Source organism: Juglans microcarpa x Juglans regia, chromosome 8D (assembly GCF_004785595.1).
Source record: "Juglans microcarpa x Juglans regia isolate MS1-56 chromosome 8D, Jm3101_v1.0, whole genome shotgun sequence".
NCBI lineage: Eukaryota > Viridiplantae > Streptophyta > Magnoliopsida > Fagales > Juglandaceae > Juglans > Juglans microcarpa x Juglans regia.
This window is the reverse complement of record NC_054608.1, coordinates 1212186-1238537: the sequence shown is the minus strand read 5'-3', so window position 1 is coordinate 1238537 and position 26352 is coordinate 1212186. Positions and strand designations below refer to the sequence as shown.

At 32.8% G+C, this 26352-nt stretch overlaps 2 protein-coding genes across 2 annotated transcripts; both read right to left on the bottom strand.

The window, feature by feature from the left end:
• Positions 1–7753: 7753 nt before the first annotated feature.
• Positions 7754–12570, bottom strand: LOC121242708 (laccase-14-like). The gene is made up of 7 exons (XM_041140644.1): positions 12310–12570; positions 11923–12074; positions 10886–11130; positions 10372–10497; positions 8889–9477; positions 8399–8751; positions 7754–7984 (listed from the first exon to the last, which is right to left on the bottom strand). The coding sequence occupies exons 1-7, from the start codon at positions 12403–12405 to the stop codon at positions 7845–7847; spliced, it is 1701 nt and encodes a 566-aa protein (XP_040996578.1). The 5' UTR covers positions 12406–12570; the 3' UTR covers positions 7754–7844.
• A 7864-nt stretch (positions 12571–20434) lies between these two features.
• LOC121243080 (laccase-14-like) lies at positions 20435–23826 on the bottom strand. The gene is made up of 7 exons (XM_041141139.1): positions 23713–23826; positions 23313–23464; positions 22855–23099; positions 22574–22699; positions 21850–22444; positions 21129–21481; positions 20435–20667 (listed from the first exon to the last, which is right to left on the bottom strand). The coding sequence occupies exons 1-7, from the start codon at positions 23824–23826 to the stop codon at positions 20534–20536; spliced, it is 1719 nt and encodes a 572-aa protein (XP_040997073.1). The 3' UTR covers positions 20435–20533.
• Between the last annotated feature and the right edge of the window lie 2526 nt (positions 23827–26352).

Here is a 26352-nt window from a genome sequence, read left to right as displayed (position 1 = left end):
ACAGATCTAGAATATTAATTATTAATTCATTTCCGGCCTGCATGATAACGCTGCTTCGGCTCCCAAACAAAAGATCGATTTCAAACATGCAGCAGCAAGATCGAGAAAGTCCAAAATATGAGGCAGCAGTAGGGGTCCAATTAAGTCTGATCGAAACAATACCAGTTCCCAAGAGATAAAGTAACGTTGTCAGCTAGTTATGATCAATTTCATTCAAACTTAGAATTGCATGCAAATTAGCTGTCTAATGTAAACACGATGGGTCGGTAAGATTCTTATATTTGTAAACACGTGAAGAGTTATATATTATACATATATATATATATATATATGAGTAATGTAATTCACTACATTTTCATTTTATTTTTATCATATTATATAGTATGTGACATATTTATCATCATTAAATAATAAAGAAGCATGCAATAAATAATCATTTAATGATAATAAATGCAATAAATATATATATGTAAAAAATTCTATACATAAATGGTCATTTTATAATATATATATGGAAAATTCTATACACCATACTATCATCTCATTTTCATCTCACTAAGTAGTATGTGGCACATTTATCACCATTAAATGATCATTTATTGCATGCTTCTTTATCATCTAATAGTAATAAATGTGTCACATACTACTTTATATATATATATATGATACAGCAAGTATGCCTGTGAATTTCCATTAATCCAGTAATCTTTCTTCTTCCTTTTCTTTCAATTGCGAATTTCCCCAAAAAAAAAATTATAATCCCCATATCATGCTCTCCAAAATTTTAATATCCCGATCTCGTAGTTCCAAAGAGTTAGTTCTTGTTACTTAAAATTATCTTTCATCGCACAATTATATATAATCAAAAGATTCCATAAAATATTAATTTATTGTTCAACACATTAAAATCTCCATAAAAACTCAGAAATATCCATGTCTCAAAATATCTGAAATAACATAAAATAATAAATCCATTAAATAGGACTCTCTAATAATTAATTATACGTTTTGACACTTATTCCTATACGATCATCAAATCTTGCTAATACCTCCTACTCCTAATTTCCAGCTAAACCATTAAATTTATTTGAAAAATATTGTGGAGATAAGGGGTGAATTATCAACAACTCAGTAAGCAGAGAACATATAATAGTATGTAAATATGAGCATTTACAAAGTTCAAAATGTAAAACAAAATATTTTTTAATTTCAGAATGCAGAATTAGAACATGTTATCAAAAATATCAGGGTGAAAGTTCATAATTCAAAAGACTTTTGGCATACATAACTGAAACATCACATCAGAAACAGAATTCCATGTTTAACCCCTATGGTAGGGTTGTGCAAAGTCCGGCGGCCAACCGAGCAGAAACAGAATGTGAATTCTCCTCTCATTATTCTCAGAGCTCTGAGTGTACACATAAGAAAGACTATACAAAAAACTACTTTGCTTCCAAAGTGGGTGCACAGAAAATAGAAAAATTGGTACCAACCTTAACAGAGGCCATAGTTTAACACCCGTGGTAAGGTCAAAACAAAATAGAAACAGAATGTCATGCTAGAGGTTTTCAGAGGTCACATCATATCATATCAGAGTACAAAATATATTTAGAACACAACAGAATCAGATCATAGTCATATAGTTATGCACAAATTTTCATATTTGCTCCTTTTTATATAGTTCATAAACAGAATGTCAAAATTAGCCCATGTCTACACTAGTCATGACATAAAATATTTTCTCTTCTTAAACGGAATTTCATGCAAATGCAAATAAAATGACCGATGTTATTTTCAAGTTTCTTTTTTTATATAACAAAACATGCATATTTTTCATAAAATCACCCTTAGTCCAAAATTTGGTATAATTTCTATATATTATCTAGTTTCAAGGACGTGACCCCACCAAAATTGAATTAAAACTAAGTTTAAAAGAAATAATAAACTTATTAATATAGATGCCATTTTTTTTTTGTTATAGAGTATTAGGATTATTAATATGGAATCCAAAGTGAAAATATAAGAAAAATAATTTAAGATTGATAATTTATATGAAAAATAGCTGAGTGCTTTTATTCTCTAGACTTCATTGAGCAAGAAAAAAATTTATTTAAGGTCTCAAATTTGTAGCTTTATATGCTTAATATGACATGAAAAATATATAGATTTTACATAAAACTTGATATACTAGCTTACATATATACTAGAATGAAAGATTGTATTCTAAAACTTCACTTGATAGTTTCTATGAAGAAAAAAAAATTCTAAATGTTTTATTTTAAAAATAATAATGGATGAATATTATTCTACGAAATATTGTTGTCAGAAATTTGAAACAAATATTAAATTGTACTTTTAAAATTTTGTTTCTATGTGTATGTATCAAATTATCGAAATCTAATTTTACATATAGTTACATTTTTATGATTTTTCATAAAATTAAGATTAAAATTTATCTCTTTTTATTTTCCGCAAATGTATCACACTATATAAAAGAAATTTCTGGTTCCACACTGCCACGTACTCTAATTATTTATTTCCAATTAACATCCCAGCTGCATTCAGCATGTGGGCTTGAGCAGCAATAATTGAGATCGACAAGGTCCATTATTCGGCTAAAATTATTGAAATGGTAGGGTCTATTAATTAAACGATCAAATATACACGTGTTTCCATTTCTATACGTTTTCCCATTGTATTGAATTATTCTTTTCTTTGTCTGTAGCTGCTGAGAAACGTTGCAACAGGTTATAGTACTGACACTTGTGTGGATGAAGAGACTATCTGGAGTTTTTAAGTAATTATGGAACCAAATCTCTTACCATTATTTCTTTCAAAGATATCAAATCCACGTGCATTTATATTAATTCTTTGAAATTCAATCACCAATACCATGCATGCACTTAGCTAGATCACTTTTTCCCCTGATGATCATGATCAGTTCTCATGACTTCTCATGAGGATCGAGTTGGCTAAGATCGATCATATATAATTACGATATGACGATCCCATATCTAAATAATTATATGGGTTTTCAATGTGGAATATTCAAGCAAATCTTATCTAAATATGTGCATGCATATCCTGGCCTGCAGCTTACGTAAGTAGTTGGGGTTAATTAATGACCACACGCGAAAATGTCCAATTTTGAATCACGCATTGATGTCTTCTTCAGTCTCATTTCATTTTGAACACTACTGAACGAATCAAAATCTCTCAAAAGAAAAGATCTGGAAGACGGTACTCATCATGCATGGTTGTTTTGTAGTCGCAGACTGTCGACGTCGCCAAACAATGTTTATTTTTTTTTTTACAAAACGCGGGACCTTTTCTTGTTTTTAATTTCTCTTTTGATACATCACATCAGATAAAAAACATAAAACAAAACAAAACCCAAAAATACAGCTTCATGCATGTGAGGATACCCCAGTACGTACAGAGACTGACCATCCATCGAAATGAATACAAAGCAAGAAACGATCGACGACAATCAATACAACTCATCGCGGCCAACAACTAGTCTGCTAGATTTTGTAATATTGTATATGTTGTATTAGATTGTGATATTAAATATGACAATTTATTGAAAGTGAGTTATTATTTATTTTCATGAACAACTATTTCAGAGAGAATAGGATGTCAGATGCATTGGTTCATTGGTAATGAGTTCAAACCACCATAGCTACACTTTGATGCTTTAATTTTAACAAGGCTATGGAATAGCCCAAGGGGAGCACATGTGGGCCAAGCCCAAAGAGACACCATGCTTACGCCAAACAAACATAATGTTTGGGGTGGGCCGAAAAGGCACCACGCATGCATGAGCCAAACCGGCCCGTGTGAAGACCCACCTTTTTTTCTTTTTTTTTTAATCAAAGAAGGAGGAGTAAAACCAGTTTTACATGACTTTCCAAGATAAAGAACACCCACCAATCATTACAACAAATAAAACACAAAAATTCAGAACATTAAGCATTTCGGATGTAAGGAAGACCAAGTTTGTCAGTCTTCAGTAGCCCACATAATCTCCAAGGCAGTGCTGCAAAAGAATCCTAATCTGAAGTGCATCCTTATGAGGCCATTCACGCCAGCATATCTGCTAGTGCATTCCCTTGCCTATACACGTGTTATAATTATATTGATTCCCTTCAACATCTCTATCAGCTCCTCCCAATAATCTTCAATGTACCAGAGTCCACAAACTGATTTTTGCAGCCAATTTACAATTGTGATGGAATCAAGTTCCAGGTCTATGTGAGTGGTACCCATACCTTTTGCTATTTTAAGACCATGGAAGGCAGCCATAAATTCTACAAAGGTTCTATTGCCTTATCCTAGAGAAACTAGAAAACCCTTACTAAATTCCCATTAGAATCACATATAATACCTCCTGCCCCCGCTGCACTTGAATTTCCTCTACTACTTCCATCTGAATTCAGTTTATAGAGCTCTACTGTTGGTCAGCACCAACGAACTATCTGCATAAATTTTTTTCTAGGTTTAGGAGGAATGTTTAAGTCCTTGAGAATCAGCTCATCTCGTCCAGACAATATATTTCCTACCTTGAGTTTTTCTCCAATCTTTGCCACCCAGAATTTTATACTCCTCCACGTTTGTTCTATGGATTCTTCAATCCCTTCCATGTGTGCCTTACACCGCCTAGTCCACAATCTGCATGTGATAATGGAAGGAAGTAACCCCATAATATTCCCCATTGTGGTCGATTTTTTTGTTCTATTATACCATCTTGCGACAATCTCTCGCCAAGACCAGCCATCCCTCATGGACATGCCTACCTGTAGAGCACAAATCTTCCATATATTATTCGCAAACTCCCCTTTAGCTAGGACATGACTCTGATCCTCATAAGCTCCATTTTTACAGCAATTGCATTTTAAGACAATCGAAAATACCAACATTTTTAACTCGATCATTCGCACTCAACGCATTGTTGAGTCCTTTCCACATAGTGACCGCCATGAATTTAGGGAGGCTAGAATGTCATACCCAATCAACCCATAAAATTCTAGGCATTTTTACCCTTATCACTTCTCAAGCACTTTTAGTGCTAAACTTACCATCCAAATTAGGCGTCTAGATGAGAACATCAACTCCAAGTTTCTTGCCCCTCAAAGTCTGCATTATCTCCTCCATATGATTAGGTCCAACCAGCCTATTAATAAGGTCGAAGTCCCATCGGTCTTCTACCAATAGATCCTTCAATTTCAATTTTGAAGTACTCACCATATCGTAATGGTCAGAAAGGGGACAATCCTCCAACCATTTGTCATGCCAAAAGAAGGTATCTCTAGACTTTATTTTCCATTATGCATGTTTGATGACTTCCGGGATGCAACTAATAACCATTCTCTAAAAGCTCGTTCCCATTGAAGAATTGACTTAGGAAATAGGAGAGTTTTTAACATATTTTGCTTTGAAATAACGAGACCATAGAGAATCTTCTGTTAGGAGTTTCCAAGCAAATTTCATATGAAGAGATTTTTTATATCGTCCAAATTACGCATCCCTATCCCACCTTTTTTTCTAGTTTGCAAATGGCCTCCCATGCCCTCCAATGTTTCTTCGGTTTTCCTTCATGAAGACCCCAAAAAAATTGCTAAATAACCTGTTCAGCTTGACAAGAATCGACTTTGGGACCTACAGTAGAGAAAACAGATGAATATGCATGCTTCCTAGAACATGCTTTAAAAGAAGAACGAGTGCACCACTGGAAAAGAGATTCGCCTTCCATCCACCAATTGTATCTCTAATCTTTGACAACATGTCATCAAAATGAGTGGTCTTAAGCCTTCCTAAAAAAATAGGAGCCCCCAAGTATTTAAAAGGCAATGAACCTTCAAAAAAACCCGTAATCCAAAGACTAGCTCGTCGCATTGCAATTGTGAATTGCTTAGAAAACATAATTGAGGACTTTTCTTTACTAGCAGTTTGACCTGACCATTTTTCATATGTCTCTAAGGTTGTTGAGATGCTCCTCAAGGATGCCTTGCTACCATTGGCAAAGATGACGATGTCATCCGCATATAAAAGATGTGAAATAAGCTGGGGAGTGCCACGAGGATGATAAAAGGCTCCAATGTTTCCTTGAACAAAATTTTTCTTCAACAATCTAGACAAAATTTCTTCTACCACAATGAAAAGATGAGAAGAGATTGGATCTCCTGCCTAGATTGGATCTCCCATTTGAATGGTTGCAATGCTTCAAAATAAATTCAACTGAAATGTTGAATAGGTGTGTTTCGAACCAGTGTCCTCCTTTGAGGAAGGGAGGTGTTCAACTACTTGACCAGGCATGCCCCTTGGTCTAATATAAATGAAACAACATGACCTTTAAACTATAACTACCACTTGAAAAGTGATCACAAGTTAAGAGTTGTGATTTTTCACATGATTTCACTTCATTCTCTATAAATAGAGAATGAGATCCATGAATTTATTCATTTTATTCTTCCATTTTTTTAGTCACTTATACAATTTTGTAGAGAAAAATTTAAAGGAAAAATTTTAGAATTGCTATCTGTAGTTGGTGACTTTGTTGCATCTTAGAGGTGAATTGCTTGTAACCCGGTAGAAAATTCTTTCAAGTAAGGGCAATTATCACTTTAAAGATAGTGTTCTACACGCCTCAAAGTCGCATTTATTTTTTCAGACTATTGTATCCTCGCAATTTTTTTCAACAATTTTAGGGTAATAATCGCAATGGGATCAGAATCTGATATGAAGACTTTCAAGATGATGAATCAAGAATTTGTCAAACTCGATAGGTTTGATGGAACAAACCCTTCTGACTACAAAACTAACACAAAAAGTGGCAGTGATCAACAGGAAAAATAAGAGCAAGCTGGAAGTTCCACCTCCACCTCTGCGGTAGCACCCCTTTGTACCCAATATATTTCTAGAGCTACCATTTTCCGCGTTTGGAGTGAGAGAGATGCTCGATGCCATAATGCTCAATCACATAAGCTTGTACACATCTAGCTAGCTACCTTGACATCATCTTCTATATAAGTGCATGAAAGAATTTATACTTTGCATCGATTCTCTAGCTCATAATTTTTAAATGTGGTTGGCGGAAAGAATATTATTGGGACTCCATGAGCGGTAGCCTGGTTTGGTTCATTTTATTGTCATGCGATGTTGCATGCTTGATCGATTGAATTTTTTTTTTTAATTTTCTTGCCTTCGATATATTTCTGGTTTATTTGTTTGGCAAAGTTGATTATTCATGACTTGGAATATCCATTGATGCTTCATTTGATCTGCTAGAGTTTATTGTTTTTAAACAAGCTCCCAGTTGATAGTAATTGCTTGGTGCTGTTTTAATTGTAGTGCTTGTTATTTAATTTGTCTTATGATCATGATCTGTAGCAGTTGTGCCTTGGTTCTGTCTGTAGCAGTTGGGCCTTCAAATAACTTTTAAGTTTTGGTAATGATATTATTGATCAACTTACCTAGCTACAAAAAACTATATATATAAATATATATATATATATATATATATATTAATTTGTTAATAAGGTGTATGAAAAGATGGTGAATGAGATTTCCACTTCATATAAAAAGAATAAGTAGTACTATAGTTCTTGTGATTTGTAATGGTTTTATTAATGGACTTCAATCGTAATATTAATTAATCTTGATTTAACAGCAAAAAATAATAATCCTGATTTAAATATAAACACATATATGGCTTAAGCTTTCATATGTGGATCATTAATGCAAATCAATCTAGAATGAAAAGACAAGTCGTCAGAGAATTATTAAATATCAGTTACCAGTATTATTACATGACACTTGAAATTGAAGATGTCAATTTCCCAAAACTAGGACTTGGAACAAGGAGGCATATATTTAGGAGGTGGGCGGATGCTTGTTGCGTTGGTGCCTCCATTCTTCACTACAAGCACAGTATTCATACCCCAGCTAGCATGCCTTTCCAAATGACAGTGCATAAACCACACTCCTGAAAAAAAACCATCCACATGATTAGTGGCCAGCACTACTCTCTTTCTTGTCAATCTGTGCATAATAAATCTGAAATAATCTTGCGCTCGATTACTTCATGAATTGATGTGCTAATTATAAATAAGCAAGTTTGGACTATATAAATATATATATATATATGACTAATACTATATGCAGTCGTAGAGTACGCAAGCGCTGTGCAGTTATTTTGGAAAAGAGTGAGGTCTATTATTAAAAAAATAATTTTTTTTCATATGGGTTTCATACTTATTCATTTTTTTAAAAGTGATTGTACGACGCTTGTACAGTTACGACTGTAAGTATCATTTCTCTTACAATATATATATATATATATATATAATATTGGAGCAAAAATATGCTACCGATCATTGAAGAGAGAACATATATATACCGGGATTATTAGCAATGAATCTGATTGCAAGCCATCCGTTCTTAGGAACTCCAATGGTGTTAACTTCTGGTGGATCAACCAAATTATAAGACTTTGGAGATGTCTTATTGTCGAAATTCCCTGAACCAATCCCGACCACAAAGAAGCTAAAACCATGCAGGTGCATTGGATGATTCTCAGCTGCCCCAATATTAGTCCCTTGAAACACTATCTCAACAGTATCATTATAATCTATTGTCAAGACCTTCGTCCCTAGGCTTGGAAAAATTGTATTGTTCCCTACATCTCCCGTGAAGTTGAAATAATACGGAGGCTGCTTTGGGAAATTGTTGGTATAAACGTTGGGCAGGTTCCTGCAAGTAAAAGGTTATGGACACCAAGTAAAAATCATTTATCGTTTTACGATATTATATGTCTTTTAATCACCACTTCTAATTTTACTATGCAAAACTGAATCAAATGAAGTAGCTAGTGTTGGGGAGATCGATACCTGTAATATGCTTGGAGGATATCAATTTCTGGGGTCTGAAAACTTATATTATTCAAGCTTGCCGATAGCCGATTACCATTCGGTCCAGCACACGATTCATCAGGGCAGTACAACTGATTTACAGAAACAGTGATAAAGATACTTTTCGTGATTGTTTTAGGCACTTGGACAGGGTGCTGTTTGCTTGCTAAGCTCCTCAAGAGCTTTGTAAAGTTGTCTGCAGCTGCTTTGTCATTGTAACTAGGAAGTGTTGGAAAGCTAGGAGATGAAGGGGCACTATAATTGCCGGTGTACTGGAGAATTGCCGTGGCAGTAGTGTTGTCAAAGGGAGCAGAGGTGTCGGCAAAAGGCGTCGTAACAATGTAATAGTGACTGAGAGCCTGGTTGGCTGTAACCAAAACGTCCATGGTTTGTCCTGGAGTTATCATTATGTAATTTGTTGTTATGGGTTTGATGTATGCACCATCCGTCCCTACAACTGTGAGGCTGTGGTTTGCGATTCCGAAGAACTGTTCTTCGTTCATCACCGCGTTGATTATGCGTAGAAGATAGGTCTTTCCGTAGTTAGCCAGTAGATGGTACGTACTTTCTGCAACATATAAAATAAAGCAATGACAATGATCATGATTGGCCAGCTGATCATTAATTGATTTTATGAAGAGAAGAAAAAAATTGTTGAAAAATATTAGGGAAAAATGATTTAATATATGAAGTGGACTTCTCACTTCACTGTGAAAATCTGTTCTTGGGTTCTGGCCTCTATATAATATTGGGTTTCCATTGAGAGCAGTGATAGCCTTGCTATTATATTACTACGCATTAAATACTCAAGTGTATTTGATTTTTTTTTTAATTTTTTAAGTATTTTTTTAACATTCTTAATAATTAAGAAAAAATTAAAAAAATATATAATTTTACTAATACTCACTTCGTTAATAATCATTAAGTAAAATTAAAAATAAAAAAATCAAATACAAAAAGAGTAATAAATACATAATAATAGAGTAATAATCCTGTCATTATTCTTATCCAATATTAAATTCGTTGAAGAAATCTATCTAAAACAGTTCTAAAAATCATTTCAAAACTTTTCCAAGAAAATTAACCAAAACGTTTGTTTATTTCATTTCAATTGACTCTTAACCTATTTATTAGACATCAATCAATGGCTGCCAAATATTGGAATTTTTCCTCCCAAAAAAGATACTTCCTTTCCGAAAGGGTTTAACCTTTCCAAGTCAGAGGGAATCAATTACACCTTTTCCAATTGTTTGCAACGCCTTGGTCCAAATGGCTGTTGCACTTTTTCCAAATGGTTTTGTGGTTTTTTTTTTTTTTTTTTTCAACTGTGTGATATTTCTAATTTTCAAATGATGCATATCTTCCCAATGAAGCATTTTTTTTTATAAGCACACGCTTTTTGGATATGAACCCTATTCATACGTACTTTACTTTACTATCTATTTCATCTAACTTTTTATACCTTTGGAACAATCATACAGATCTCCAGGTTGGCCGTTAATAGTGAAAGCATCTGAAGTGTTTGGATCGCCACCAGTTGCAAGTGCCTCGTCAATTATGGCCATCACATCTCCTTTATACCATTCCCCTAATTATCAAAACAGTAAAAGACAAAGATTTATAAGATTTCGTTTAAAAAAAAAAAGAAAAATATTAAATGCATCTCATGTGTGAATATGGAAGTTTCTTATTCTTGAACTCATGATACTTGATATAAAAAGAAACAAATAATAAATAAATAAAGAGAAAAACTATTTTACTGCTCAAATGGTATCGCTTAAGTGTACGGTTTGATAATTGTTTTTTACTTAATGATTAATTAGGAAGTGATTTTAAATATATTGAGGTATTTTTTTATTTTTTTAAATATTTAAATATATTAAAAAATGTTAATAAAAAATAAAAAAAAATTATAAAAGTAACTGGCAGTAAAAACTGAACGGTGCTTGTAAATAAATAAAGGGCATGATATATACCAAGAACAATAGTCTCTTCTGCATAAGGCTTAGGATATGGGTAAGTGGTATTTGGAGATGGTAAAATAATGATGGCACCATGTACAGTAGCACGTGACCAATCACTATGAGCATGCCACCAAAGAGTTCCTTCCTCGTCTGAAAATATGATCTGTTGAGTGAAGCTTGTATTAGGTGGAATGGGGCATTGAGTGATGTTCTCAGGTCCATCTGACCATGGATTCCTTGGTTGCTTGACCCCATGCCTGTAATCACCAAACTCCTCTTTAGTTATTAATTAAGCTTCCAGAAAGAGTAGTTATTAACATAACATTTTACACAATATTTTTTACAATATATATTATGAAATAAAGATGTTTTTATAAAATAATATTAATTTTTTAAAATATTTTATAAAAATATTTCTTTTTTTAAAATATTATTGTATTTTAAAATATTATTGTATAAAATATTATGTGTTTATAATTTTTCTTCCAGAAATTAAGCTCTATTAATGCATATTGTGTTCTCATCGTTACTGAAGGAAAACTGTTAGATTCCCGAGACGTCATTTAATTTTATTGAGATCGACGCTAGCTGTTAATGCTTTGTTATTTGTCTTCTAGTTTAACATAATTAATTGATATATATATATATATATATATATAATGTAGTAGATCAAGTCATTCAATAAATCCAAATTCAGTAATCATTTCCTCTATAATTGTGAGAGTCCATATTTTATATATAATTGCGTTGAACGCTAGTGTGACCCTGAGAGATGCTGAATATGTGTTATGAGATTTCTTTGTTCTACATTATTTCTATTCTATGTTTTGCATTAATATACATATATAAATACATATTTATATATATAGATATGTATGTATGTATGTGGAATTAGGACTCTTTTTAAGTGATATGCTTTGTCAAACATCCATGATCCACGTGTTGCTGTAAATTTTAGTCTAAGTGGAGCTTTTTCTCTAATACAAAGATTAACACGAACAGTTAATATTATTGTTTATGTTAATGGGACAGAGAAAGCGAGAGATTACCAGTGGATGGTGACGCCATATTTCCCTTGATTTTGTACATTAACATAAACAGTATCCCCTTTGTGAACGCGAATCGTTGGCCCAGGAAAACTGCCGTTCACAGTTAACATGCTCTTCGTGCTACATAGCCGCGTGAAATTTGTCTCCTTCAGCTGTCATGATCATGCACAAACGCCCAACACGGGCAACATTAATATCAAAGTATATAAATGCGACACAGCAAGAATTGATACATAATTTCACCAAATATCTCAATGTTTTTCACTATCCTGACCAGCCTCAACCCTGGAAAAATCCAACATGCTTGCTAGTTCGACCATGCATGATAAAACAGAAATTACACACGCGCGCACACACACATACTATATATGAACAATGGAAACTTACGACGAAGTTATAGTTGTGGACGTTTGTGTTGGCCATGCAACGAAGCATGCCGTCGAGAAAGAATATAATCCCTAGAAACCATAAGATCGAACCCATTTTACTATTTATCCCAGTATCAAGCTCAAACTGATGTTGCTAGACAACGTCTAATGACGATATCTCTTCTATGATATTCTTCCTATGTTTAAAGAAGTATTTATAGTGTATGTTGCGTGCACAAAGGTTGGTTTTATCGCAAGGACACACTCGATTACACCCAGAATTTCAAACACAATGTGTACTTAAGAAAAATATGTAAAAATATTTGTTACATATGTTTCAAATAATACGCGTGAGAACTGAGAACGTCAAAATGATCCATATAGTCATGGTCATGCATGTGTGCGGCCTGCGCGCCTCGTCATTTTCCAATGGATCGACCGCGACATCTTGCGTATGGGACTCGCCTAATTGCTAGCTAGCCTAACTACTACTACATATTGGATAAATAGTACGTAATTAATTCCTTAGTGGGTAAGGTAATAATTTTATTTATCAGGCTGATGACGTTCGAATTATATGAAGTCTAGTAGCAACTTCAATTAATTATTTCCTGTAAATGAGTAAGAATTCGTATAAATTATATGACAGAAATCTTACAAATTAACTGAGTTTCAAACCAATATGATAAATATTATTTTGATTTTTTACTTTTATTTTAAGCTTTGGACGTTGGTGACAAAAAAAAAAAAAAATTGTAATATTTCGTCAATAATAACAAACTAAAGACATGAATATTTCAAGCTTCTAGCTGATTGGACCGCAAAAGAGCCAAACATATACGCAACCACGCACTACTTCCGATGGAGAAATTTCTAAGATCATCAATTACTTTCATGTACTTACCTTGAAACAATTAGCAGCCTATGATATATCATCTTTTTGTTTTTAGTCAACAAACTTTAGAAAACGAAGCTTCGTCTGGCATGCATGTCGTACTCATGTAAAGTGTAATTAATGATTTTGATTTAGCTAACGATCCCGCGTCGACAAATAGGACCTAATTGAAGTCATTGGAGTTAGTTTTCTTTGCTTGGAGCATTGTCGTTAAGGCCGACAAGATCATGATAAAAAAAAAAACATGAGATATATATGGGTACAGTAAGTCTTGAATCGGATGGTACGTACTGGGGGCCATCATGCCCAGCATTGGGGAACATCAAGAATATTATGTAAGCCATGATAGACGCGCCTCATGTTGACCATATATAGAATGCATGGCTGCTGTTTATACATATATAATTAAGAAAATGCCTGCTAATTCCCCAGAAGATTGATCCCTAGTTTTGATTATAATACTACGTACGTGTGGTATTGATGCAGATCGAAGTTAAGGCATGAAAAAAAGGTCAAATAATAATACCATATATTTTCAACACGTACAGTGTGAATCTCGCAAAAGAAAGCAAAACAAGCAAGAGAATTTTATGAGGCAAAGTACTCTGATTATAAAGTAAAACCAATTACTTTTTTTTTTTTTTTTTAAATATTTTTCTTAAAATTGTTTTATATTTCATTTGCCTCTTGATCTCTTCGATCTGGTATATATAGAGAGATGCTATCTATATTCTTTTTGGCTTCTCAATAAGAAAAAAGAGATTAATGATGATTGTATATTGCATGCATGCATGAATCTCTTTTAGGGATAAGTACATTTTTCAACCTAAACTAATGATTGTATTTCATGGTATCTATATTTTGTACCTTAAACTACTATTAATGTTGCGTTAGTAATATGCATGCATGGTAGTTTGAGATCATGTAAAATGCTATTAATTGAAGGCTGGACAACCTATTTTCACTTATTAATTATATTTCTTTTCCTGTTGTAGCCAATATTTTTTGGGTTCTAAAATATTATTTTCCAATCCAAAACATGAGCATCTGCGCCTCATGATCTGATGAAGACTTGAAAATGAAAATATCAGATATCGTTAATAATATAAATAATAATGTTGGCAACCGATCGACGTGCTTTTCAAAGATATAGAAAATTGTTCGACATCATATCATGATTGCATGGAATTTAGGGCGGTCTAAAAAGGAGAACTCTTACTAATCAGGCGCGCGAAAGGTGATCGGATATATAATTAATATCACCGAAGCAATGCATCTGCACGCAATGGGTTTTTTCATGCATCAATGAGCTATTAATTGGACCAAAACAATATATACGACAGCTTTAAAATTATTTTCTGTGGGAAGAATTAAGAGTGGGGAGTTCTGAATTATATATCCTTCTCAATTACGAGTCAAACTCTGAGAAAATACCCTCGCAATTAGTGGAGTGTTACCTAAAAGTGTTTTACAGATCAATTGTCTTAGAGTTGAATGGATTCTTGCTGCTAGCTAGTGCCTAGTGGAAAAGTTTTTAGGGCCACATATGTCAAATTGCGTGGAGGCCAGCGAAGAGGTAAAATCTGTGGGCTTAAGTTCCCAAGATAAAACTGCTTTTGGAACGATCGAATCCAATACCTGATAAAAATCGGTAAAGAAAAATTCTATTAATTTATAAGTTAGTGTGAATTGGATAACACTTAGTAAAAATGTTCAAATTTGAAAGATAAGTTATAAAATTTAAATTTTATAAATCAAATCTTACCGTTTAAGTGATATGAATGACGTACTCTAGACACCAACTTGAAAATAGAATATCTCATCAGTAGATGATTATGAACCATATAGATATGTACAGAATTTGGGATGATCATGATCTGAATGTAATGCGTAACAAAATCAGGAAAAACTACCGAAATTAAGGAAAATTTAAGGTGGAAAGTGGAAAAAACATGATAAAGATCGAGAGGACTGTTAACTGGCCAGGGAGAGCTTCCATGAGTATTATTTATAGCGTTTCTAAAATTTTGCAGTACAGCTTGAAGTACAGATATGGACGTGTACTGCATATTTGTTAATTCACAAGCCTCGATTTTATTTCTAAGGCCAATAGTATATAGAAACATGTCTATCTGCCTCAAGTATACCTCCATCCATCATAGATACTACGAGTTAAATTAATTAATTACGACCCGTGAATCCAATATGAATATGACACGGAATTAGTGCGTTTGAAATTAATGTTAACGGGTTCAGGTCAAAATGGGTTGACCCGTTAAGACACAATTTATAAACGAGTCAACATAATTACTATGAAATCAACCTGTTTTTACCCGTTTAGAATTTTCAAAATTAAAATTTTATTATTGTTAAGTTGTAATATTAGTATTTCTCACTATGCTCACGTTTTTTTTTCATTATTATTGTTAGGATTGTAATTTTAGACCTATGCTCGTATTTGTTATTGTATAGTTTGTAATATTGGTTTATTATACGTTAAAATTTGAAAAATATTGATATATATTTTTTAAGATATTGTAGTTATTAATTATAAATATAGATTTTAACTTTTATGTTAAATTATGTTAATCAAGTCAAATAAGTTATGTGTTTTAGTTCAACACATTTACATGAAACAAATTGGTTTAAATAAGTCTTGTCGTGTTAACATATTTCTAATTAATTATTAAACGGGTTAAAATAGGTGACACGGCACGATTTATTATTTAAATGGGTTGGGTTAGAGTTGGAAGTTTGACACATTTAACTTAACGGGTTAGTCGCAGATTGACCTATAAAATCGAATATTCATACCTTGATATGACACGAACACAACTCGAAAGCACGATTTGTCACTTATTCTCATTGGATAGGAAGATAGCTGGATTGGGTACAAAAATGAATACTAGTTATAACCCTTCAAGTGTATGTACATTGATCTTCTTGTTTTATAATGGCTATAGAAATGCAAGTCACCGATCGATCATCGACCAAGTTGGTGATCTTTTCTCAAAAAGTTAAAAATAAAGATCTGATATTATATATCTTGGAGTAATAAAGAGTTGGAAAAAAGAGAATGGATTGTATTTCATAAGAAAACATTAAGCTAACGTCTTCCTTTTTAACTTCGAGTGCATGTTTGGGATTGCAATGGATAAAATAGTTTATAGTTTTAGGACTTTTAGTTATAGAGGTTAAGTAATAAGCTCTATTATTAAATAGCTATTTACTATTTAATAATCATATATCTAAAGTACTTTGAAACGTATTACATTTATTTAAAAAAACATAAAAAAAAGTAATTTTTGAAGTAGAATAACATGAAAAGGTCAACTGATTTTTAAAGATCCTGACGATATATATCCTTGGTAGAAATCACTTCTTATGATCAAATAATAATGAAAATAGTCCAATAAGATTTTCAATAAGTATAATGAAAAAAATTCCTTCAATGATGTATAAGTGAAATAGCAATACAATTACATTCAATAATCATAGAATAAAGTTGTGATTATTTGAAAATTGTATGAGTATTTTTACCCATTAACAGTCTTCTTTAAAATTTAAATTCCGTTTCGCATTTTCCGAAAAATCATATTTGAGTAAAAGTATAATTTTGATGGTTTTCTTGAAAAGTACCTTTTAGTTTAATTTTTTTAGATTAAAAATTATATTAATATGTAATAATCAAATTATCATTAAATAGCATTTGAGAGAATTTAAACACTTTTTACGACCCTTATCGCAACCTCAAACATGGCCTCACTCTATAACAATATATATATATATATATATATATATATATATATATATATATACACTCACACACATAATATTATATATATACTTAATTTTTCTGTCTATGTATTATTTGTTTTTTAATCCAAATTAAATTATTGAAATTGGATTAAGACGAGACGAGGGTATGCATGTTTTTATGAAAAAAAAAAAATCATTAGTTATTATTTATCATCTTATATTTTACATCTCATAAAAAATATTATAGATATAAAATATAAAAATAAATAAAGATTGACGTGTAAAATTTCCCTTTCATAGAAAGGGATGCATGATCACTTGATCATGAATTGAGGTCAAAAAAATTCTAATGAAGTGTGAGTGCAATATTAGATAGTGCACTCTGCACTAGTACCGTAATTAATGGTCATATCAGTGGGGCGGGGAAGTACCATATCAAACCAAAAATAGTGCAATAATGTCATCGATCATCACTACAATATATCATATATATGGTAGTTTTCGTTTGCTAGCTAACTATAATGTCTCTCCCTTCCAATTTTTCTATTGTGAAAATGATATCTCGCCGCACTTCAATAATGACTGGCTAGAGATGAGAGTGAAGACCAGCTAGCCAAAGATGAGTTAGTACTACTGCCAACTTTTGACAACCTGTTCTAGCTATATGATATTTGTCGTATTTACATATGGAGTACAAGAAAAATGACTATTGTTTAGGATAATAAATTTATTTTTGTTGGAGGTGGCGGCCGGGGATCGACCTGACCTGATCTGACCAGTTAGGTGATAATATATATGCAGTACTTGCTTTTTGAAGGAAGGGAATGAACCTGATATGTATTATTAACAGTAGGATTCTTACCCACTGCACCCGGAGGATCAATTAGGTACTGGACACGAAAGGTTAGATATTGATGCTAATTGAGACGGCCATTTTGTCACGTTGTTGTCATGATGATAGTGTTACTTTAACCAATTAAAGGTACTGGACATCTAGGGAAAAAAACAAAGGCTGTCATGACATGACTACTTTCGATCTTATCTGCAACGCATATATAGTACGTACTTTAATCATTAAAAAATTATTTATACAAATTTTAAATAAATAAACCTCATATAAATATTTATAAAAAAATAAATTCTATTTTAAAAAATATAAGAAAAATTATTATTTATTAATAAAATCTATTATTTTATAAAAAATTTATATAAGATTTATCTATTTAAAATTTATATTTAATATTACTCTTAATCATTATCTCATCTATTAGATCAAAGTTTTGTACAATCTCATTGTATATCTTATATTTATAAATAAAATATAATAAATAAATTTTAATTATTTAATATTATATTATAAAATAATTAAAAAATAATAAAATTAAAATAATAAATAACATTACTCGTTTAATTAATACATCGTGGACCCCATCCCTCCTTCACGCAAAGTTGTTAGATACATATTGTCACGCCCGCAAACCCTTTCACATGAAATTTAAAATAATAAAAATCTAAATATAAAAGTGTAATGATAACAACTCTTTTACAACTAATATTCAAACAATCAATCAAATTATATCCATTTCATTAAAAATAAATATTAATATTACAAAATTATTCTCAATTTCATAAAGAATTGTAAACTAGTTATAAAATAGTTATAAGGTTATCATTTTTCAATATAACAATCCTCCAAAACTAAATGTCTAAAAAAATTCTTCTCAATAGAATAAACTAGACATTAACAAAATCTCTCTCAACCGAGAATAATTCACTTATGTGATGATCTGATATTTATCTTACCTTTATCTTTTAATTATGTCAAGTGTCATCTATTCCAATTGTCACAACTATTAAGTATTTGAACAAAATGGTATAAATAAAGGGATGAGTCCACTGTCTCAATAAGCAGATCAAAGCCTATACCATTGTGTAAACAAGAGCCAGCTACAAAATGCAGAAACAAGCAGCTCTTAAAAATAGCAGTTATATTTTCATAAGCACTTATTTACAATAATACTATAGAAAAAAGACATTAGGCATAAGTATAATTGAAACAACGTCAAAACAAAGGCCATGTTTACCCCCCATGACATATTTGCAGTTACTAAAGTAGAACATAAATCACAATTTTGCACTAAAGTGAGTGCACTCAAAACAACAACCATGTTTACACCCGTCACAAGGTTGTGCATTCTACGGATAGTTAAGCAGAACATAAATTATCGTGCCACTAAATAATCTCTCGAACTTGTCCTTATTTTTATAGACTAAGTATTTAATAAATTCCAATGGGCCTGGTCTTGAGTCCAAAAGCTCAACTCATCTAATAAATATATTTGGATTTTTTAAATTAATTATCAGGTCCATAATACTAATGAAACAGGGGCCTACTTGGTCCATGCATAAGTATTAGTTGAGCTTTATCCTAATTATTAAGCCCAATTGAATTCCAGATTATATATCCAACAATCTTAATTGGGCCGCTTTTCAAAATAATGGCCCATTAATACAAATTTAGACCCAATAATACTATCCATGATCCATCCCTAGAAATATTGAACCGATCGTTACATATACAGACCAAATAATCTCTATTTGGCGTGTAATTTACAATATGAAATGTAAAAACAACATATATCAGTTTAATTATATATATATATATATATATTTATATATTAGACATACACACACTTATGATCAGTTTAATTATATATGAAAGCAAAGCCTTGGATGATTTTATTTAAAGGTAATGATACGCTTACACCTTCTTTATTATTGTTTTATTACTCTCTTCTTTTTTTCTTTTTTCTTTTTTCCTTTTTGCTCTTTGAATTTGGATTAAAATCTTAGAATATGGCCCTCTTGATTACGTTACTTGATTGAATTTATTTTCTTCTACATTATGGAAGAAGGTCATGTTTTAGAATTTTTAATCCCCAAAATGAAAAAAAAAAATAACTGGATAGTAATTAATTTTTAAGGGTATCATTATTAACATGTACAATAAAGTACTATTGCACATGATCAGATCAGATGCTTAAATATGAATTAATTTCTACCGTTTTATAACTCGATATCTATGAAGTGTGATTTGTATTATAGATATTTTTGCAGGATCGAAAATATATAATATTCGTGCGAAAAATTAACCTATATGCATGTGTGAGCTAATTAATACGGTATAATTAATATATAATTGATTGATGATCGTATAACAAATCATTTATAACGTACGTGAAATCAAGTTGTGGCTGGTTCTCATGACCAGCTAGTGATCTGGATGAGTGAAGATATTATGTAGCTAGCTAGCGCCCATGAAAATGATCAGAACACGGAGAAAAAAAAAAAATGCTCACATTGTTTAATTAAGATCATGGCCCTAAATTAATAGATCTATCAGAAAAGACGATACAACCGAGAGAATCATGACCGACTGCATGGACCATTATCTTACATATTATTAATGTTTGAAACGACCAGGATCGACTTTCGCTAGCTTGATTCTGATCTTATTCAAATATCAAATGATCTCACGTCTTATGCATTGATATTCCCGGCCGTGAGATATTGAATTTCAAAAATCTAATTAAGAACAACGAGGCATATTTGGTGGGGGTGGTCGAATACTTGTTCCCTTGGTCGGTCCATTCTTCACAATCAGAACGGTGCCCATACCCCAAGACGCATGCCTTTCCAAATGACAATGCAAAAACCAAACTCCTGAAAAACATCACCAATATATATATATATATATATATATATATATAAATATATATATATATTTATATATACTTGTAAGAGATCAGCGAAACTCATGATCTAAACAAAAGTAAAAATAAAAGACTAAGAAAGAGTTTTGATCTTAAAATGGATTATCTTCATTTTACTTGAAATGGATAGTATATGTTTAGTATAAAATATATACAGAGTATTTTAGTCATTGTAACTTTGTGACAGATTATTTGCGACGATAACAACTATTTACGACAAAAACAGACTCATTTTAATAAAAAATAATCATTTGCACTAGAAATAACTGGTCATAAATATGCAGTTTTCTTATAGAAATTAATTATTACCGATGTCCAATAAATAATTTTAAACTAAATAGTGTTATTGATCCGTTTCAAGTGATCAAAGGATAATCGGGATCCTTGTCCTAGAGAGATAAGAGTGCATACCTGGATTATTGGCTATGAATCGAATTGCAACCCATCCATTCCTAGGAAGACCAACGGTGTTAACTTCCGGTGGATCCTTCAAATTGTATGTTTTTGGCGAAGTGGTCTTATCGTAATTTCCATAACCTGTCCCAACCGAATAGAAGCTATAACCATGGAGATGCATTGGATGAAACTCTCCAGACTCAACATTAGTCCCTTGGAACACTATTTCCACTGCTGCCCCGTAATTTATCATCGTTACATTTGTCCCTTGGTACGTATACAATGTGTTATTACCTACATCTCCCGTGTAGTTAAAAACATATGGTGGTCTATCCGGAAAATCTTTGGTGAACACACCCGGCAAGCTCCTGTGTAAAGGTTATATATAAAACTAAATTAGTTCCAAAAGAAATATTATATTTACAAGTCAGTGTGAATGCCGCCGACTCATGAATGTGATAAAGAAGTTAACCTATCACTAAAAAACAAAAAGTAATTTCCCGAAGAAAGATACTTTAGCCACAAATAAATTATACAAAATAAAATTTACAAACTGACGTGGATTTATATAGTATGTCAGATTGTAAAGTTACTTTTAATATAAAGTAGATCTAACCCATTGTATGAAGTTATGTCAGTTTGTGAGTTTATTTTTATATAATATCTTTATGTCTGTAGCAGTTCTCTAATTGGATTAAACAAAAGTGAAAAATTAGCTATGTATGTACGTATGTACCTGTAATATGCTTGCAGTATATCAATGGTTGAGGTCGCGAAACTGATGTTGTTTAAGCTTGATGACAGCCTATTACCATCTGGACCCCCACAAGTTGCACCAGGGCAAAGTATCTGGTTTAGACTAACTGTCACGAATAATTTTTTGTCGATTTTTTTGGGAACATTAATTGGGTGTGCAGGACTTGCCAATGCCCTTATACGATTTGTGAACTTATCTGCAGCAGCCCTGTCCCGTATATTAGGAAGGGAAGGATATGGAGGAGAGGCTGGAGGAGCAAAAATACCGGTATACTCGAGAATTGCAGAAGTGTTTGAACTGTCGTATGTAGCAATAGAACCGGCATCGAAGAAGGGACTCGCAGCTATGTAATAATGACTTGGAGGCTGGTTTGCAGTGATCAGGATGTCCATTGTTTGTCCTGGACTTGTCATGATGTAATTTGTGGTTATGGGTTTTATGTATGCACCATCTTGGGCTACAACTCTGAGTTTGTGATTTGCGATTCCAAAGAACATTTCTTCATTCATCACGGCATTTATCAGACGGATAAGATATGTCTTGCCGTATTGAACGTGCAGACGATATGTTGTTTCTGCATCGAGAAAATTCATGATTATATTAAGAATATAATATAAATAATTAAACCTATTTTTCTTTATCAGTTTAAATTTTCATTTCATAATGATATAAATTCTAGCCCAAGTGCTATATATTTTGGTACCCTTGGAGCACTTATTTGGGAATCCTGGTTGGCCATTGATGGTATAGGCATTGGATTCAACTGGAGCAGCACCGGTTTCAGTTGCGTTATCAATTATTTCCTTGAGATCTCCATTGTACCATTCCCCTGCATGAGTACAATATATAAAAGAGGAAAAATTAGATAAATAGACTCTCATTAACAGTTTTCTGATTCAAATTATATGGGGTTAGATCTCTTTTGTGTAAAAATGATATATATGGTCAATACTACAAATATCTCTTCAATATTCATTTTTATACCGAGTACAAGCACTTTTTCGGCATCGGGTTTGCGGAAAGGGTAAGTGGTTCCGTTTGAAGGTAAGACGACAATGGCACCGTGGACTGTGGCCCGGGACCAGTCACTGTGGGCGTGCCACCAAACTGTTCCTTCTTCATCTGAAAATGTAACCTCGTAAGTGAAGCTTTTTCCTGGTTGAATAGGGCACTGTGTGACGTTCTCAGGACCATCTGACCATGGATTTCTTGGCTGCTTCACTCCGTGCCTACATTAATACACATGTTTTATCTTAGTTTTCCTGAAACTAATGAATGCGCATTCCTTCAGGGTCGTAATGCAAGCCGAAGCTTCCTTCACTGTAAAAGCGAGAAATTTCTTTTCCTAACTGAAAAAACCTTTTGAGAAAAAAGAAGTTAATCCAAAGAAATATAGGACAATATCCAAGGGAAGAGAAAGACAGAGCGAGTCACGTCATTACCAGTGAATAGTGACACCATATTTGCCGGCATTGTGAACGTGGACAAACGCAGTATCCCCTTTGCAAACTTGGATTTTCGGGCCAGGCCATTGGCCATTTACAGTTAACATTTTCTTTGTGGTACATAGCCTTGTAAAACTCGTCTCCCTCAGCTGCAACCAGATCGAGCACAATGCATGATATAATTAACAAGCAAACAAGCGCACCCTCGATCCACGCCCATAATTAGAACAGTCCATGATCGGGAGGTACTGAATCTACTACAAATATTGTATAATTGAAAATAACTAATTGTTTCTCATAAAACTGCGCATACGTATAATATAGGGTAGTTTCAGGTAAAACCGTGCCATGCTCCTCCATTCCGTAAAAACATAACATCATATTGGACACTACTTACAATAAAGTTGTAGCGGTGGACTTTTCGAGTAGCAGTACTGCAATCTGCCAGAACTCCATGCAAAAACACGAAGAATAGGAAACCCAGGCTCAAGCCTATCTTGCTTAGTTCCATATCTGCAATTCCCCTCACCAGACTTTGTTCTGCGACTTTCAGCTGGCATTTAGCATTATTTATAGGATGAACTTTTCAGAGAAGCGCATATCCCAAGCTCGGTCGTATCCCGTATCAGCAACTCACCCAACCTAGGGTTAAATAAAAAATCATATATCCATTATCCACCTTAAAATATGGGATCAATAATATCTCATAAACTATTATATATATTAATAAATCCAGGGTGTGTTCTTGATCATGACCAGCCAATAGCATCAGCAAGTTTTCTTTACTTGCAAGTTGCAAGAGTACTACGCAATTAATACAACTATACATTCACCTTAAGATTTTGGGATCAACAGTTTCTCATAAAATATCAAAGTAAGCAATCCAAGTAATGTTTAGCCTTATAGCATGTAAAATTTTTAATAATCACTTGCACATTAAAATCAAATTAATTACGCACGATGCCTTTCGCAAGATTTGTTCTTTCATTAAGATTTGTTGTTTCACATGATTACCCATTGTTTTGATCAGTATATGGGCGCAAACTTTGACCAAATCTCCAAAGTTATAACAAAATGACCAAAAAGATTGGTTTTAGAACCCATTCATATGAAAATCATGGAATATCATTATCAGAATGAAAATCTCCTCACCCTCTTACGGTCTTACCTGAGCTTTAGAACCTCAAGTAGTACCGTGAGAGAGATAGCTAGATAGTCTAATAAAGTGGGCCCAATATATAATACTTATTGAGCATTTAATATTAATTGCTACATATCCCCAGGGTCACTTGATCATATGTCTCTCTCCAACTTGAGAAACTCAAATTTGAATAAAAACTTGAAAGATTGTCATCTAGATCTCGGTTAACAACGACTTTAACTTCAAATCCATTTATCTAATGTTTATAATGTGTCCATATATGCATGTTACTTGCTATACTGTTTGATGGAATATAATAAACATATGTTAGTTGTTTTATGTGCCCTGCATGATTCTTTCGATCTGATATAATTACATAATCGATTATGTATATGCACGGTTCAAATTATCTTAAACCATCTAGTAGTTCTCAAGTTTAATTTTTTAATATGGCATTATTTGATATATATCGTGTGTCCAATATTATTTGATCTCTTATCGTAATCGACGACGTGGTTAATTCGACTTATATCAAACCAGCCATATAGTTCTAAAGTTTAATGATTTAATATTGCACGTGGAGAATTGTCTCACAAGTAAATTAATGCAATTATTTTATCAAGCTTTTGGAAGCTTGTTCGGAATATTTTATATAAGAACTCATTCGTAGCTGTGCCGGCTAGCTGTTCATGATGTCTTCCATGAAAGAGAAGGAATCTTTTCTCTCTTGATTATTGCTTCGGCCAACTAATTAGTTAATGGTCCTCTTCTTGAAAACGAAAAACAAAATATTTTATTGATTAGTTAAAAGATAAGCCTGAACACGTTCTTGCAAAAGAAAATTTTAATAAAAGCCACATGGTTGGTGCAGAAGATATAGATAATGTCCAAAAACGTCGACGGAATTCGATCCCTGGAATAAAATAACAAGCATCGATCGTGGATCTCGCAGACTGGCAGATAGCTCAGATAAAATCAAAGAACTTGCACATGAGTAATTGCCACGCGGCTTGACAAAATCTGCTGATTGATTAAAGAAAATAATGCATGTGTGGATCGGATCGAAGAGGATAATTAGGTACTTATGACCCAGCTTTTTCTAATGTCAAAACACCAGCTAGCAAGCCCAGTACTTGATCTCTTGGAACACCTTGCATCATGGGCATTTCCAGAACGACCAAGAACGTAGCTAGAAGTATTACACAGAGAGAGAGAGAGAGAGAGAGAGAGAGATCAGAGTCTTGAAAGTTGAATCTTTTAATCATAAATTAGAAATTTGGAAGAACAGAATCGAGTAACATAACTCATGTGTAATCACCCCAAATTTGACGTTACGTAAAATGATCAATTTAATTGCCGGCAGTCTTCGGCCATCGGGCCGCTTGCAGAGAGATAAACGCTTAATCCAGATATATGACCCCAAGAATTTTGCTCATCGATCCCATGCACTTGCTTCTTTTCTGATGATTGGCATTTTATAAAAATACAGGAAGACACCAGATGTTAGGGCACCGATCGATCGAACTAAAACCTGAGAGATTATTTTGGAGGTCAAAAGCATGCAGTTGAAGACGGAGAGCTGCTAATTAAGAGAGAGGAATGAAGAAATTGAGGGTAGATCATGATCAAGGTCGCATTCATGCATGGTTTCTTATATAGCATATTTGATTTTTGCAGTACTACGCGCATCCAAAACAGAAGTACAAGTACATGATGATATGTACTGCACCTTACTTAGAGGCAAAAAGGCACTGCATCATAATTTATTTGACTTCTATTTAGGTCATCCTTCACCAAACCAAGCAACTTAAACCATGGTTAATTTCACTTCTCATTAAAATTTATTTTTGGAAAGATACGAATATATATATTGATAAAAGAAAAATATAAACTCAA